The sequence below is a fragment of the Cnephaeus nilssonii genome (genome assembly GCF_951640355.1).
Source record: "Cnephaeus nilssonii genome assembly, chromosome: X".
In the NCBI taxonomy this organism is placed as follows: domain Eukaryota; kingdom Metazoa; phylum Chordata; class Mammalia; order Chiroptera; family Vespertilionidae; genus Cnephaeus; species Cnephaeus nilssonii.
This window is the reverse complement of record NC_137071.1, coordinates 72,990,147-73,008,822: the sequence shown is the minus strand read 5'-3', so window position 1 is coordinate 73,008,822 and position 18,676 is coordinate 72,990,147. Positions and strand designations below refer to the sequence as shown.

General features: G+C 38.9%; 1 protein-coding gene across 1 annotated transcript in view; it reads right to left on the bottom strand.

Moving 5' to 3' along the window:
• The window catches only part of NRK (Nik related kinase), a gene marked incomplete at both ends in the record, with an annotated part of 210,912 nt that overhangs the window by 45,239 nt on the left and 146,997 nt on the right, over positions 1-18,676 (bottom strand). The window contains 4 exons of the mRNA XM_079765591.1: positions 2,505-3,675; positions 4,077-4,140; positions 6,394-6,569; positions 7,619-7,697. Coding sequence (XP_079621717.1) covers positions 2,505-3,675; positions 4,077-4,140; positions 6,394-6,569; positions 7,619-7,697 — 1,490 coding nt within the window. The remainder of the gene's footprint in view (positions 1-2,504; positions 3,676-4,076; positions 4,141-6,393; positions 6,570-7,618; positions 7,698-18,676) is intronic.

Sequence of the window (18,676 nt, the reverse complement as noted above, 5' to 3'; positions counted from 1 at the left end):
ACTGTGCACCGGTGGTGAGCACACAATGCAATATACCGATCATGTATCATAGAAATGTATACTTGAAATCTATATGATCCTATTAACCAATGTCACCCCAATAAATTAAAACACAATCTCTGGTTTAAAGCTTAAGTCATAACCCCAAACTGTCAAGTTTCTATGCATTTATAAGTATAAAGTGTGGTCTTCTTGTGCAATAGAAGTTCTGAAATACAGCAGTGCAAATATTTTTCCTTAATTGAGCCCTGGGAGTTTACAAAAGTTTTGGTTTCCCCATTTAAGCCAGTCAATATTATTTCTTCCATTCAAATAGAGTAATAAAAATGTGTTTTCTTTGCTTCTGGTGAGTTGAAGCACTTACATATGTCTCTGAGTGCTAATACATTTTCAGGTATTTCAAAAGACCTATGACTTTGACTACAGTATCAATAATGTACACATAAAGATAGGAATGCCCGTACAAGATCATAGGGTCATGAGATTAGTAACTGTTACCTATTAATTTTTTCTTTAATTTTTAGAGTGGTTTCTCCCATATATATTTAAAACATTATATTACAATAAATATGTGCATGGTACTAATACTAAGAGTTTTGCAAGGATGCATAAAATTGTTTTTTTTTTCACAAATGCGAAACCCATTAGATTCAGTTGTCACTAGGGCTCACTGAGAATAGTCATGAGCATTTATTTATTTTTGTTCGTTTGTTTTAAATTTATCTTTATTGTTGAAAGTATTACAGATGTCCCCTTCCCCCCACCCCCCATTGACCCCTTCTAGCCCACTTCCACCCCGTGCCCCAGGCCTTCATCACACTATTGTCTGTGTCTATGGCTTATGCATATGTGCATATAAATTCATTAGTTAATCTATTCCCACCCCCTTCCCTCTGGGATTCAACAGTCTGTTCCAAGCTTCTATGTCTCTGGATCTATTTAGTTCATCAGTTTATTTTGTTCTTTAGATTACTCATATGAATGAGATCATGTGATACTTGTCTTTAACTGGTCATTAGCATTTTAAATGCCCCAATTTCAGGACAAATACCACCATTCTGAACTCATATCTTCTCTTTACTATCTGGTTTCTTTTTCTCCCTACCTCCCATTTTGGGGGGATTAGATATTCATTTCCCCTTTTGGGTCTTTCTTCTCTTGCTGCTTTTAATTTTTTTCATGTTAAATATGTCAGGGAAATAACATTTGTTAAATTGGCTCATGGGCACAAAGCAAAAGACTCCCTTAACCAGACATTCAGACAATGTTCATTTTTAATTACTACATTAATTATTATTAGATTAAATGGGTGTTGATACCAGGGTTTAATCTAGGAACCTCACAATGATTTTTTTTATGTAAATACATGCTTTGAAGTATTAGAAAACAAATGATCTCCTAATCTTGTTGATCTCATTAATTTGCTTAGGAAGCTCACAAACCCTTCATTGTCAAATCAGATTTGTCACATTGAATTCATCAACTCTGGCCAAATTATATCCACTTATATTAGACAATTTTGAAAGAACAAAGTTTTTTGACTATTCCAAAATAAGGTAAAGAGATTAAGATAATGTGTCCCACATTTTCAAAGAGTGCAGAGACAAATTTGTAATGTGTCATATTCGATGCAGCCACTTCATTAATTAATGATGTAAAATTGGTGGAAAATTAGGGAGATAAGTCATACATATGGTAACTGTATACAAAATGCTTTAGAAACTGATTTTCCTTCTCATTTTAAGCTTGACTTAAACACCCTGAAGTACAAAAAATAGTGCAATTCACTTAAATGGTACAGTTAATCACTCCATGGAAAGAAAAAGCAAATAAACTAACTTAGACTTTAGATGAATGAAAAAAAAAGTTAGAGTAATGAAACCAAATTTGTGTGTGTTTTTTTAAAATTTGTTTTTTTATTTTTAATACATTATATTGGAAAGCTTTTTAAAAATTTTTATTGAATTTACTGGGGTGATATTGGTTAATAAAAGTTATATAAGTATTGCAAAGTTTGAACTTTGAAAGTAATTTTAAAGATCCAAATAATGCATAACCCATAGACACAGACAACAGTGTGGTGTTGGCCAGATGGAAGAAGGGATGAGGGCTGGGTGGAGGTGGGCAAGGGGTAGGGGGGATGGGGACATCTGTAATAGTGCCAACAATAAAAATAAAGTTAAAAAATATCCAACTAGTAATTTTAAATATGCATACATATGATGTCTCTTTATTGGTTAAGGGAATAATAGGTAGTAAACTAATAATTAAAGTTATATTTCCACAGGGGTATTAAGCAATTACCTGGATCATTCAGGCAAATTTTTCTTTCTCAAATTAAGTGAAAATTATCTGGATCATTTATTTGAAGCACAAACTATTGAGCTAATCTTCTCTGGGACACAGGTATATTTATTTCATTTGGTTTTACAGAGGGAAATCATAAGTGAGCTAGCATATTTTCTCTGCATATTTCACTAAGTAAAAATATTAAAATCTCTTACACTTGCAATTTGTCTCAATTCTTCCTCGTGCTGATTAAAGATATCTTCCCATCTGCGCTGGCGCCTTCGCCTGTGGGCTTCTAAATCTGAGAGCTCAAGCTCTTCAGGTCTCTGTGATAACTTTGCCCGGAACTTCTTTGGTGATAATGTTTTTGCTAGTGCTTGCCTTAGACTGGAAACCTTTGATTTTTTCTTCTTCTCTGCCTGTTCTGGTTGAGAGTAAAACATGTTTGATGACAGGTTTTCCATCAGGATTTGCAGTGGACCAAGTGGCTTTGAGTTATGTGAGTTTGGTGCTCTAAGTAAGTTTCTTGATAGTCCCTCTGTCAGTGCTTGAATTGAGCCAACGGCCTGTGGGGGCTCTAGTGCCCAGGCCTGTGCCTGATGTGACTCTTTGGTTTGTCCCTCTACTGGAATGAGCACCTGAGTATCCAAATGTAGTGGAAACAGCACATGGTGGTTCTGTGACAGTAGAGGCAAGAACACTTGGGCATGTACATGTAATGACTCTACTTCCTCTGCCTCAATCTCTGCCTGTGTAGGCTCAGCAGCCTGTTCCTGTACCTCTGGCTGTTCAGGTACCTGATTCTGCTCCAGCTGCTGTTCAGGTACCTGGTTCTGCCCTTGCTGTTGTCCAGGGGCTTGAACTTGCCTTTGTTGTTGTTCAGGTACCTGATTTTGCCCCTGAAATTCCTCTGGTACCCGGTCCAGATCCTGTGGCTCTTCTGATGCTTGGGGCTGAGCCTGAGCTTTCTGGTCTTTGGGTACCTGGGCCTGTAGCTGTAGAGACTTAGGTACCTTAACCTGAGCCTGTAGTGGCATGAGCATCCATGCTGCCCTCCGTAGTCGTGGAGGTTCTTTAATCTGCATCTGTAGGGGCCTAGATGTTTTAGCCTTAATCTGAGCCTGTAGTGGCATGAACACCTGAGCCGCCCCTTGTAGTCTCTGAGATGGCTGGGCTTGCCCCTGAAGAGATCTAGGTGCATTGTTCTGAGCCTGTAGTGGCTTGAACACCCTGGCTGCTCCCTGTGGATGCTGAAGTGCCTGGACCTGTGGCTCTTCTCGATCAGGTAACCACCTTGGCTGAGAGGGTTCTCCATGCAGGACTCTAAGTGGTCTGCATCTACTGCTGGTTGGCAATCTCAGAAGTTCATGGGTACAACAATGTCCTCTAGAAATAAACATACAAACGTTTGCCATACAATTAGAATTGTCAGTGAAGAGAAACCATTCAGGGGAAATGCTTTTATTTTAAAAGATAAATATTTTCCGAACCAAAGATAGTTTTAGTAAATCTTTCTTGAATCATTCCTGTAATGTCTAAATTATCATTTGTATTACTAAATATACTTGATCATTCTATTGTCAGATATTAAGGATTCTTTTAATAGTAATCAAACATTTTTTTCAACATTTTCACATAAATATCTCTTGAAAATATAGATTTGTGTGTGATTTTTTTTTGGTATGAGAAAAGATTAAGTTTTTCTGAGTCAAATAAAACAGTATGGAAATCAACTGTCTTAAGTGAATTGCTAACATCAAATCCCATATGTAACTTGTATAACATACCTGAATTTTCTTGTGGTATACTGCTCCTTAATAGCTTTTTCTCTTTCAAAGATCAGAGGTATTCCTTTTTATTAAAGAAAAAATAATGCATAACAATCAGCAGAAATTAATGTAATCCAGCTTATCCAACTTTCACCCTTTATTGCTCAGGATGTTGAGTGAATTTAAAAGGACAACAAGAAGGTAACCCTTCAAATCACATCTGGTTGGTGATTAGCCAATATCCAGGTTCTTGGGTCCACTTTTATACTACAGTGCAGCTGTTCCATACAGACTAATTTCTCTGGTAATAAGAAAGAAAATTTAGCAATCTGCTACAATTCTAAAGAAAAAGAATTGAGAAAGACAAAGGGAGAAAAAAACAAGAGAAACTCTAGATGGTTGGTGAACATGGCTTATAGGTGTGTGCTCTAGATTTAAGGACTTTATAACTTGGACCCATACCTATCTTTGGTCCTTTCAAAGAGGATTGAAAATGAGGATAAAGATCTTAGGTCCTTTCAAGGAGAAGGTTAAAAATCTAAATTCTGGGTTTCATACTTAATTCATTGAAAAGTTCAGCTTTTTTCCTGTCAGCTGTGCTGACCTGAAATACAGACCCAAACAAATACGTTTGTTTTTTTAAAGCTATGTTAAAGTGTTTAGGGCAACTATATTTACACTGAGTGGCCAGATTATTATGATCTCTGAACGCATAATAATCTGGCCACTCAGTGTATTTGTATCTCAAATGGGTAGCAAAAGTATTCTAGACTTTTGCTGGAGATCAACCACCTATTTGCCCTGAGCTTTCTATCAGGCAGTGCAAAGGGGAAAACTGATCAGGTGCACGATTTATAGTATCTTTGATATCAAATAAATGAGGTACTCAAGAGAAGTACACTGAGTGGCCAGAATATTATGTGTTCAGAGATCATAATAATCTGGCCACTCAGTGTATATCTTCCATATAATCTTCATATGAATGTGACTTTTCCTATAGTTAACAATACAGAAAACTTGCTATGGAATTTAGCAAATCAAGTAGATGTGTGGTCTTCATGCACCCATTTGAGACTGGCTGGATTTTGTGATGCTCACCCAATGAATTCTCCACCATGGCTAACTAAATTAACTCTTGCTGCTTCTCGATCCAAAATAGCATATAGTTATACTAGAAGACCAGTGCACGAATTCGTGCACCAGTAGGGTCCCTTGGCCAGGCCTGTGGGATCAGGCTGAAACCAGCTCTCCGATATTCACCAAGGGGTTCCAGATTGCAAGAGGGCACAGGCCAGGCCGAGGGACACCACCAGTTCACGATCAGGGCCAGGGAGGGACATGGGAGGTTGGCCACCCAGGGAGGGACCACAGGAGGGCTCCAGGGCATGTCCAGCTCATTCCCGATCTGCTGAACCCCAGCAGCAAGCTAACCTACCAGTTGGAGCATCTGCCCCCCGGTGGTCAGTGCACATCATAGCAACTGGTTGACCAGTCGACTGTCTGTCCCCTGGTGGTCAGTGCATGTCATAGCGAGTGGTTGAGCAGCATTAGCATATTACGCTTTGATTGGTTGAACAGACAACTGGATGACCGGACACTTAGCATATTAGACTTTTATTATATAGGATAGATGAAAGAAGTTACACTGAAATAAATCCTGAAGCTAATTTGAAAATGCGTGCTATATTTTTTCAGGTTCCCCCTTTCCCACTCTATAACCACTCTCAACTTTGTCTATGGTGCCTCAAATTAAGTCTAGAATTTCCCATACAATCTATAAGATAGAACTTCCTAAGTCGTTTCCTCTGGATTTGATAATAATCCATCCTGCCATTTTTAGTATTAATATATAGAAGCTTATTTTTATTTGTACAAATAGTTCCTTTAATTATATTTTATAGTTGGATATTAGAACATAAAACAAACTTTGTATGGTGCACAGACTTCAAAATTAAAAGTCAATAAATGGTTAATTACAAAGCCATTTATCTCATTGGAGTTAATTAAAATGTCAGCCAAAGAATCCAAGTATTATATAGCTTTTTTATTTACTTTATTTCTTTAGTTAGGAGTTAAAAAAATAAAATTGGCACATCCCAAAATTCTTCCTGAGGCTTTCGAGGTCTGTAAATACGAACACTTGCCAGTTGTAACAGCCGGAGATAATGAATTAAGTACACATGGCACATTAGTAGAAAAACTAAGTACTGAGGGCCTCAGAATTGTTACCTTCAACCTAATTTAAAAAAAAAGAGATTTTTCCTGGAAAAAAAAGAATAAGTTCCACTTTCATCTAAATAGTCATTCCAGTGAAAAGAAAGTTCATATATTCTACCTTTTTTCTGTCTCTTTTTAATGATTCCAGTAAGATGTTTCTTTAGTGACTCAACAACATGTCCTTCATGTTTTATATTCCGAACAAATGGATGATGAAGCATATTTGCAGAAGTGGGACGAAATAGGAAATTTTTTATCATGCATTTTTCCATGAAATTGTGGAACTTTCGGGACCTAAAAGACATGAGTCAAAGAGATAAAAGGACATTCTCAGGCCTGCCACACCCATCCACATGCCCACCTACATGCCACTATGAAGTTCATATTTGTGGAAACAGTTGCCTATCACTATAATTGTCTTTTTAATTGCTAAATATCCTGCAGCTTGACAATATACATTATACAGTAATGCCATTCAAACCTCAGAAGAGATCAGTTATTGGCATTTTCTACCCAAATAATAGTAGAAACTTCAGTGAGTTCAGAAGTGTGTACATGGTAAAAAGTCAAGTAGTAGAACAGCAATTAAGTGGTTAATGTAATAAATGTAGACCATGGGACTAGATTTGTCAGCCCACAGCAGTCACACGTTGAAATCTGAATGCTTCACTTGACTATATGGAAATACAGAGGTTTAGATATAATGATCCACCAAAACAAGTGTTATTGAGGCTAACTTTATAAAATGACCCATGAAATCAGATGTGCCCATAAAGCCTGTATCTGTGGGAATGGTTAAATTGAATCACAATCAAGAATGTTAGTGATCAAATCACAGTCATAACTTCTACGAGGGCAAGCAATACTCATAAGCAAGAATGTCAAGTACTAGATCAATAAGCTTCATTGAAAAGGATTTTGAAGTTTAGTTGGCTTGTAGCACCCTGGGACAACAAGTCTTCTTTTCTATGTCTGTGGGTGTTTAGCTTAATGAATGGGCCAACCAACTGGGCTATATATCATAATCACTGACTGCCTATCTAAGCACAGTGAGAAATGTTACAAATGATTTCCATAGGTACATCCCATTACTGGAGAAACAATGGAATATGCCATTAATGTCAGTACTATAATGTATTCTGGATGGTATTACTTATTTCTATTTAGTTAGCTACTTTTTAAAGAAAACTAGTCATTTAGACACCACACTTAAGGTATTGAATTTTAGGAAATATTGTTGAACAAAGATGTTGAAGCAGGACTGACCAAATGAATTAACACTTCTTTGCTAAATAAAAAATACCAAGTTAATGTGTTTGGGAAATGAGGTCATTCATTTTTACCATCCACTGGATTTGACTTTGGGAGCAGATTCCCGCAAAATTACAAACAGGGCTTCCAAGGGCTGAAGGTTACACAGCGCTGCAAAGGAAAATAGATAAGTTTAGAATGAATGACTGAGAAAAAAGAATGAAGTTAGAGGTGTCATGTTACCTGACTTCAAATTATACTAAAGAGCTATGCAAATCAAAATAGCATGGTATTGGGAGAGAACAGACACACAGATCAATGGAACAGAATAGAGAGCCAGCTATAAAACCACATGCATATGAACAGATAATTTTTGACAAAGGAGCCAGAAATGCACATTGGAGTAGATAGTCTCTTCAATAAGTGGTGCAGGGAAAACTGGAAAGCCACATGCAATTGAATGAGACTGGATTACAGTTTGTCCCATGTACAAAATTAACTCAAAATGGATCAAAGACCTAAATATATAAGACCCAAAACAGTAAGATACATAGAAGAAAATATGGGTACCAAACTTATGGACCTGAGTCATAGAGAACATTTTATGAAGTTGAACCTAAAGGTAGGGGAAATAAAGGCAAAAATAAATGAATGGGACTATATAAAACTAAAAAGCTTCTGCACAGCAAATGAAACTGACAACAAAAAGGAGGCAGTCAACCAAATGGGAGATGATATTTGTGAACAATAGCTCCTCCAACAAAAGTTTAATTTCCAAAATATATAAAGAACTCGTAAAACTCAAGACCAAACAAACAATTTAATCCAAAAGTGGGTAGAGGACCTGAAAATACAGCTCTCCCAAGAAGACATACCAACAGCCAATAGATATATGAAAAGATGTTCAACCTCACTGGCCATTAGGGAAATGAAAATCAAAACTACAATGAGATACCCCCTTATAGCTGTTAGAGTGGCCATTATCAATAAGACAAGCACTAACGAGTGTTGGAGAGGTTATGGAAAAGGGGGAACCTTCATTCACTGCTGGTGGAATGTAGACTGTTATAACCACTATGGAAAGCAGTCTGGCAATTCCTCAAAAAATTAAGAATAGAGCTACCATATGACCCAGCAATCCCACTCCTGGATATACCAGGTATATCCAAAAAACTCAAAATCATGTATTCACAAAGATATATGCACCACTATGTTCATTGCAGGATTATTCACGGGATGGAGACCTGGAAACAACCTAAGTGTCCTGCTAGAGAGGATTGGATAAAGAAGATGTGGTACATATACACAGTGGAGTTCTATGCAGTTATAATATAGGATGACATACTGCCATTTGCAACAACATGGATGGACCTTGAGAACATTATGCTAAATAAAATAAGTCAGTCAGAAAAGCTAAGAACCATATTATTTCACTCATATGTGGGATATAAAACTGAAACTCATGAATACAAACAGCAGTGGGTAGTTGCCAGAGGGAAGGGGGTTGGGAGGACTGGGTCCTAATATAAGGTGACAGGAGAAGATTTGACTTCGTGTGATAAAGATCTTATAACATAGGAACCCACACCTGAAACCTATATGTTCATGTTGACCAATGTCACCCTAATCAATTAATAAATAAAATAAAAATAGAATGAATAAGAAAGGTAACTACAGAGCACACTCCTCATTCAAGAAGGAATTCTAAGCATATGAAGTACACGAAAAGCTCACTTTAACACAAATAGTCCTTTATATAAGATCCTAAAGGTTCATTATTGCCAGTTGTGACAAATAAATAATAAATTACACTAGATAATATGTTTGAAATATGTTATTGATAACATATCTTTAGAAGGAAACCCAAAGTGGAGGAGACAAAGCACTCTTTTGTGTTTTTGTACTGCAGCTATCTATAGTTATAAAATTGGAATATGTAATTATAAACTGAAAAAGTCAATCAGACTAGTAGTTAAGCAAAATAATGTATAAAGATGATTTATTAGTCTAAAAAGATGAGAAGAATCTGTTTTGGAAGTTGACAGACCTACGAAAAGAGGTAGATACAGTATAATTAACTGTTAAGAACACACTTTCTAGAGTAAGATGGCCTGGGTTCAATTTATAGCTCAGCCTTTGTGATCTTGGGAAAATTACTTAACCTATCTTTGCCTCATTTTTTTTCCATTGGAAAAACAGGAAATATGTCAAGAATTCCTTCAGGGAGTTGCTGTTAGGATTAAATGGTCACCTACAAGTATAAGTGTCTAGCATAGATTATGCACTTAATAAATATAAGCTATTGATATTATCATAAAGATTTTAACTATCTGGCAATTTGAGTCTGTGCCAAATTATTGGACTTTCATTCCCTTTTTCAGACACACAACCCTACAAAGAAAAGCCTATTCCAATATGTGCTATACAAATTCATTACCTCATTGGTTTGAGAATTCTGCACTTTCCTATAAGTGTTTAAATATGTGTTTCACTTCACTTATTTCCTCTTATGTTTTGATTAAAGAAAGCTGGCAATGTAAAAAATTCCCAAAGGAGAACCACAGTGTAAATTTCACCTAACACTTCAAGTGTGTCATTAATGTTAGGATAATTTGATATTAATGCCACTTTAAAGTCATCCTTCCTCTTCCAAAATACATCTCCAGAAAAATTACAATGACAAACTGGTCTCTCATAACAGTAGAAAAAAAGCCTGCTACAGCAATTTCATTAGAGTGATATAAAAGCAATTGTTCAAAGGTCACGCTTTGTTTCAATTACATGGGTATAAATTAATAGAAAGTGCAGATTTCTAATTGAGGGCAGAATGAGCTCCAAGCTCAAAAGATCAGGGTCATATTTGACTGTCTTCATTACTTTACTATGTCCAATCAGTCATCAGATTCTGTCCCTTAAACACATTGCAAATGAGTTTGTACAATGTCATGCAGTTGTCATTTATTAACAGCTGAGCATCATTCAGTCAACTAACAATATCTTTAGGAGTCAAGAGTTATGGCATAGACTTGGTAGGTTTTCATTAAGGGAAAGGAGAAGTCCACAAAGGAATAGAGCATAGGGTGGTTTTTTAAAAAAGCTATAATACAAAAATTGTGGAAGTTTCCTATATGGTCTAATTTTAGGAATGCTAATAAATAATAAATACCTCTTCACACCATATAATTTAACAGTGCCTACATTTCACCATTACAAGAACATTCCTTTGAATTAGCAAACCTCCTTTAAAAATACATCTATTGATGGGTTGGAAACATTTAACTGGGAGCAATTTGAATTGATTTGATAATGTGGTTTATTCCCACAATATGTTGAGATCTGAAGAAAACTTTTGAATACTTAAGAAATTGGTATCTTAATGGGACAATGTTAAATTTGAGTCACGAGACAATAATGTAAACATTGATCTGTGTGTAAAGAGGGGACACTACAAGAAAGAGAAGTAGGACTGTAAACAAACATGGATGACAATATTAAAAATAATCTCTACAACACCAAGGGGAATACTACTACAGAGAAAGGTATAATTTAGATTAAGGTAAATTGGCTGGTGTAGATCCTTGACAAGGAAGGAGAGTTGCAATAAACTGTCAACCTGATTCTACCTCTTCACTAGACAACAATTTAATTTTCAAATAATAGCAAAGAAACTACTGCATCTATTCAATATTAGCCTATGATATTCTGATGTTCGAACAGCTATTAGCAATATTCTGGCCTTGGTTTGAAGGTCTTCACATCTTCACATTGTTTGAATTCCTACCCAGAACTCAAGGACTTAAGAAGGTCTGGGTGAACTGTAGTCCTATCTTCTCTCCTCTGAGAGCCCCTATAGCACCCTTTCAATAAGAGGTTATTCTCCCTCTCTATTTACTTCTCTGGGAGAGACTCACCAAAGAAAGAAAGGAATTTTGTTATCTAGACCTCAGAGACAATTATCACAGAATTGTTGTTTCAGAAGGTCATTCTCTCGGAGATGATAACTATAACCTGAATGATTTCTGTTGTTAAATCTATGAAGATAATTTCCATACAAAGTTATTACTTCAAGCAATACAGAAGGCTGTTGAAAAACAATTTTTTAGCATTGTGGCTATTTCAAGTTATTCATGACCAAAAGTCACAGCATTCCAATTACTTATACAGGAATGCTGATCCTATTTTCTTTTTAAAAAATCTTTATCGTTGAAAGTATTACATATGTCCCCCTTTTTTCTCCCATTGAGCCCTTATAGGCCACCCCCAGCCCCAGGCCTCCACCACCCTATTGTCTGTGTCCATTGAGATTTAAAATCTTTTTTCATTGACAGTTAAGAATCTTTTGGTCCTCATTTGTCTTTTACAAGAAGTTTGCCATTTGTATACTCTGTGCAAAACTTCTTCTCTACACTCCTTCTGTAAGTTTGCTCATTACCCCTTTTTCTGCTATAATTTTATACTTTAGAATAAAAAATTAAATACAAAAGGTGAATTAAAAATCTATAAAACGCAGAAAGCTAGATTTTTAAAAAGATAGTGGTGAGGAACACTCAGAAAAAATAGAAAAAAATATACTACTTGATTCAGTCATCAATCCTAACCAAATACATGCATCAATACTCATATGAAATATCATATTGTGGAGAGAGAGAAAGAGAGAGAGAGAGAGAGAGAGAGAGAGAGAGAGAGAGAGAGAGAGAATCTAAGCATGTTTCTTTCACAGAAAAAGAATTGAGTGATGATGAACAATAATATGTATTTTCCCAATCTCATTTCAATTTTATATATGTAGCATATATCGTTTTTTCCATCATTTATTTTTTACTCACCCAACATAGATACTGAAGCATCCATTTTATATAAAAACTGCTGTTTGAAATTTTAACCCTGCTATTTGGCTTCTGTGAATGCTTGCTTGCTTAAATAATAAAGAAAATAAGACCACTCCCACTTCAGAGAGGCCATTAAACCTTCCCAGGATGAAATTATCAGTGCTGGCACCAGGCCAGGCCTTTGGTTGAGGTCTCAATGCTCCAGCACATAGGGGCTCTTTAACAACTTGCAAAGGGGGCCGGAAACACCCCATATTTGGGAGACAAAGAAGGTAAAAACATATAAATAGGGAAAATTCCTCCATGTTGGGGCCCAGAATTTGAATGACATTTTCCTCTGGACCCGCGTGTAATAAATGTAACTCCATCTCTCTAAGTATTGCTTGGTTCTTCTCTGGTTTTCTGTAACATTAATGGTTCCCTGACCAAGAAACAACTGTGCTTGGCCTTTTGGCCTCTGGTGAATGGGCCAGTTTTGGGGCCCGGGGGAGCCGGATAGGCCTCTGGGAGGTGCCACTCTGCTGATTTAGCAGAATTGAACCAGGGGACACGGGCCGCTCCTGGACCTCAGCCCAGGACCTGGCCGGCATCTGGAGAGAGTGGACGGACACTTCTGGACTGCCAACAGAATCAGTAAGGTAGGGGCCCCAGTCAGTTAGGCCAACTCCAAGTGAGTGCAAGGGGGAGCTTGATCACCTCCCCGGAAGTCAAGGACTTCCTCAGGAAAATTAATCAGGAAGCAGGTGGACTGTTTAAACTCTGGGTAAATATCTGGTAGAAGTATATCTTTCTATTGTTTAATTTGTTTAAAGATAGTGCGGACCCACTGTGACAGAATGCAGAAGTCTCTAGCAGCTGCAAGATTTCTTTTTCTCAGAGTCTTTTGCTCTCTGACAGAGAGGGAATCAGCCCACTTAGCTAATAAAAAATTCTCTAAATTTTGAAGTCCTAAGGTTAATTTAAAGGTAACAAAGAACTTTTATTTATAGCTTTCTTATCTCTTTTGGTGGTTGGAAACTTCCAGGGGCAGGGCTTACAGCTCCACAAGGTGGAGAGATTTACAGGCCCTGTCCCTGCCTGTGACATAATAGTCCAACATGAGCCACCTGTGGCGGAACTAAAGCTGAAGTTATTATTAACTGTCTATGGATCCTGTTAACCCTGGTTGTGTGTCTTGTGCGGTCTGTTGTCTTCGTGGTTGTGTGTTTTGTTTGACTTTCTGTTTTCAGTTATTTATTAGGATCCTCACAGAGGACATAACCTGGACTTTCCCTTCCTCTCTCATCCTGATTCTAATAGCATCTGTAACTGGATTAAAGATCTTTTTTTCCCAGAGGCCCTCCAGGCTTTCAGTCCGCAAGAAATCTCCCTACACACCCTTATCCTCATCCGCTATCTTTCCAGGCCGACTAAGAGTCATTTTTCTCCACAGGTCAGACCCCAGCCTCCAAGAGGGAGGATTACTACAGTGGTAGTCTGTAGTTTTCTCCGAAACTCCCACTGTTTCTATTTCTCCCCTCTGTAGGAATTGTCTTCCTCTGACTCACAATCGGAAAGGGAGACAAGCAACTGGACTGGGGGACAGGATGGGGTGGGTGGGGTGGTGGGGTGGTTGGAGAAATCAAGAGTGGTAAAAGAGGTGGATTTAAGATCCTCTAGGGGCTTAGAGTAAAACTCTATGAGGGAAAACAACGGTTACAGAAAGGAAAAGTATCCTTAAATATAAAAAGCCTAAATATACAGGATCTCAGACCATTTGCCTTGTTTCAGGACAGAGTAAATGGTTAATGCAGGAAAGGGGGGGGGGGTGTCGGCAGTTAATTATGAAGCAGGGAGAGATAGGTTTTTGTCGATTTTTACTGGCTGCAGACCAATCTGCTGGCATAGGGGTCTGGTCCAGGTGTCTTATCAGAACTTCACTAGATTCAAGGTCGCAAGTTTTCTGCAAGCATAATTAATCTTCTCTGCCCTGGTCTATTCTTTTTTAACCCTTCCAATACTAAATTAGACTAATACAATATACTTGAAATTACATAAGGAAAAATATAAGTTTTTACTAGATACCTACTCTTAGTTTTATCACTGAAGGTCTAGTTATATTTTCTTGAAAAAGTACATTTAAAATGTGTTCATAAATATTAATCTAAAAATGCTGACTGTTCACTTTTGATAATCATTAAAGGATTGAGGTTTCTAAGAATAAAGAATTCTAATACATTAAAAAAAACCCCACTAAACTCCCAGGAGCCAAGCGGAGGAGAAACGGAGGTGAAGTCCGCAGCTGCCTTGGTGATTTAAAACTGGTTTCTAGGCAGACTCAGGCTCTGAGAGTCAGGTGAAAGAAGGGGGTGAGGGGGAGCTGGATGCCCGAGCTGACTGCAGTGACCCTAGAAGAAGCCGCAGCAGTGAGAAAAGCGGGGGACAGCAGACATTTACCTAACACTAGAGCTGCCTCGTTGCTGCCCAGTGAGTAATGAACATTTTTACAACAAGCAATACAAGACTTAGGCCTTTGGCTTGCTGGATAAAGCAGTTAAAACAGAAGCCAGTGACTGCTACTAGCCTTCCTGCAGCCCCAGGAATAGAGCAGCGAGCCCAGGATCTGTGAAAGCAGCAGATAGAGCTAGTGAAAGCTCCCTGTTTGCAAATGTACTGAAAGGGTTCAGTAACTGTTGCTGCTGGAAGAGGAGGGGTTAAGATCCCCTTCCAGTGTACTCCCTTGGGAGAGGCTTGGTCACTGTTCTGCCATAAAGGGGACTGGCAGGAAGACAAGGGGCCTAATACCCAAGCCACTGCCACAGAAGCACTTTGCAGTATGCAAAGCTGTTTCTAACTGCAACTCTGTCTGTTTTGGCCTGGCAGCTTAAAGTCAAAGGGCAAAGGAAAGGTGCTCTCCCTGGACCGGGGAGCCTTCAGGACTTTGAGATTCTCTAAGAGAGGAGGAGTCTGACTGAGGGATGGCAGAGACCCTGTTGGGTTGGAAGGATCTAAGGCCGCATGTTAAACTTATAGATTATGGCTTTCTAGGCAGATGTCCAAGCCCAGTTATGTAGGGGTTAAGCTGCCTGTTTACAGCAAAACAACTTTCTCCCATGCCAGAATAAATTTTAGGGAAATTTGACAGGCTGTGTTTGTGGCTAGAAAGAAGAACTGGGCACCATTCACAGCCCTGACAGTGGCCTGCAGAAAACTGTATAATAGACTTAGATGATGCCTGCGTCTTCATGGACATGACTCCAGAAAGACAAGAACAATTTTGCTTTGTGTGGGAAGGTCAAGAATAGACTTTAGTCACCTCCCTAAGATATTTGTATAGCCCTACCATGTGTCATGTTTAGTAGCAAAAGATTTAGCTGTCAGAAGTGGCCGCAGTGCCAATGTTACTGTCTTGCAGGCCTGTGTGATCATGCCCATGTCAGGGGTGGCACAAACCTCAACTTTAGGAAACTGGAGGAGGCCTGTTTGGAAGAGAGGGAAGTAGTGAAGTGGTGAGTACTAGCTCCCTGTTACAGGAATTACAGACCCCGTGAGGTCCTGTGACACGTGAGACTACAAGTCAAGTAGGGGGAACCTTACTACAAGGACAGCTGTAATTGTCTACTTGAATATAGACACATTTTGAATTTCTTCTTGCCATTTGAAGACAGTTATGTTACTCTGAAGAATCCATAGAAAGGACTGACAAGGAAATCAGAAGATCTTAAAGCAGGTCAGTATATTTTTCTCCTTATACAATTCCTTTGAAATTTGGCAATGCTTAATAAATCATGGCAATACATTTCTTTACATAAATTCAATAAGACTGGTTTCTAATAGTGGTTTTAATAACTGAAAACTTTGACTGGAGTGTCATGTTTTAAAGAGCCCTGTCTGAACTCTGAAGACTTGAAGCCAACAAGAGTGCCAAGGAAAAGCCTGGTATCCTGCTTGGGAGCCCTGAAAATGGCTGGCGTTGGAACATCAGGCCCATGCCCTACCATCACTGGCGGTTGGTCAGAGTAGAAGGGGAGCAATAAGGACGCCTCTGTGTCCCTGCAGAACCCCCACGCACTCTAGGCAGTGACAAATAGGAGGGCTACTGAGATGGGTCTTAAAACCTAGGGCGTGGGCCCAGGTGGAGTCGCTGCAGGTGAGGGATTCACCTAACTCAGCAAATACTGCAGGCAGGCCGGATGGCAGCTGGATGGCTTGGCTTCCTAGCCCTACGGGGCACACTAAGATTCAATCATGAAATTCTGGCAAAGGTAGTTAGTTATCATTCTTATTGTGTTTATGCAAACAATCAGGCCAAATTAAATACAGTAGATAAATCGGTCTTGATCTGGCTCTTTCGATAAACATAGAGGTAATTTTGAGGAGAAAAATTATATTTCAATAGAGGTTATTAAAATTGAAATGTTTTCTTTCCCTTCCACAGGACCATTTGTTACAGTTTGTCTCTGCCAGGTCACAAGCCCACCTCCTTCTGTGCCCAGGCCTCATCATCCCTCTGACAAACAGCAAGGATCTCTTGGCTCTGAGAGAAAACTCCGTCCCTCCTCAGCAAGAAGCAGCTACAGAAGAAATTCAACGTCCATTTCCCCTAAAAGAATTCAGAACCAGGATCCTTGAGGTAATATATTAGGCAGTTAGACAGACATGAGCAGAGCAAGGACGATGGGCCAACTAGCGCTACCAGATGTAACTAAGTCTTTCCACCTCTACATATGTGAGACAAGGGGCATAGGCAAAGAGATACTCACCCAAAGTCTCAGCCCCTAGAAAAGGCTGGTAGTCTATTTGTCCAAAAGACTTGACCCCTTTGCATTTGGGTGACCTACTTGCATCCAGGCTGTAGCAGCCACAGCTATGCTTATCGAAAAAGCAAATAAGTTAACCCTAGGGCAGGAACTAATCCTAACTGCCCCACATGAGGTTGAGGCTTTACTCTGGAACACACTGGAGTGCTGGATGTCAAATACTCAAGTCACCCAGTTTCAGGCTCTCTGGTGGACAAAAGGAAAATCAGTAACAATTTATACTGATAGCAGGTACGCATTTACAATGGCTCACGTACATAGTGCTATTTACAAGGTAAGGGGACTCCACAGAAGCAAGAGGAAATCGGGCCACAGAGGAAGCAGCTTGGGAGGCTGCCCTAAAACCAGTGGGGCCTCTACAGATTCTAGTGAGTCTTCCATATCCTGACCTACCCAATCTAGAAAAACTGAAATCCATAACCAATCTTTACTCAAGTTTTTACAGGCTTTACAGTCTACCCAGGAAGCAATCCAGAAGCATATCCAAGATGCTCTGCCTGTACCAACTTCTGATCAGGTTCATCCCTTCCACCCTGGTGACTCTGTTTGGGTAAAGAAATTTGCCACCCAAAGACTGACTCTTACCTGGAAAGGACCACCTCCACAGCAGTCAAGGTCGACGGAATCCTAATGTGGCTTCATCACACCCGGCTTGAGACAGCCGAGGCAAAATTGAGAGTCCAGGACTCTTCGGACTCTCTAAAGATTACTCCTGGCCCTCATTCCGGGACCTTATCTTATAAGCAGGCCCACTAACTTTATTAGGCATAAAATTAAGATTATAGTCCTCAGGGGTAAATATAACTCCCTCCCTGACAATGACTAAGAGTCAGTGATTTGACTCATGTACATAAAGCCAGTGGGGAATGAAGCATCCATCTTAAATAAAAACTTCTGTTTGAAATTTTAACCCTGCTATTTGGCTTCTGTGAATGCTTGCTTGCTTAAATAATAAGGAAAATAAGACTATTCCCACTTCAGAGAGGCCATTAAACCTTCCCAGGATGAAATTATCAGTGCTGGCACCAGGCCAGGCCTTTGGTTGAGGTCTCAACGCCCCAGCACATAGGGGCTCTTTAAGAACTTGCAAAGGGGGCTAGAAACACCCCATATTTAGGAGACAAAGAAGGTAAAAACATATAAATAGGGAAAATTCCTCCATGTTGGGGCCCAGAATTTGAGAGACATTTTCCTCTGGACCCGCGCATAATAAATGTAACTCCATCTCTCTAAGTATTGCTTGGTTCTTCTCCAGTTTTCTGTAACAATACTTTGTAGTGTTTTGGACACTAGAGGAAAGGCATCAGAAACCTGATCTCCACATTTATCCCAGTTTTAATCCAAGACCCCACTGTGATATTCCGAGGGACACTAGCAATTCTTAAAAATCTTATTAAGACTATTGCACCTCCTTGAACTTGCTCCCATTGGCCTTGAAATACATTAATAAGATAGTCCAAACTTATAAAGCTTGGTGTGTGGACATTGTACAGAGAGAGCATGCAGGAACATAGGAATCTAT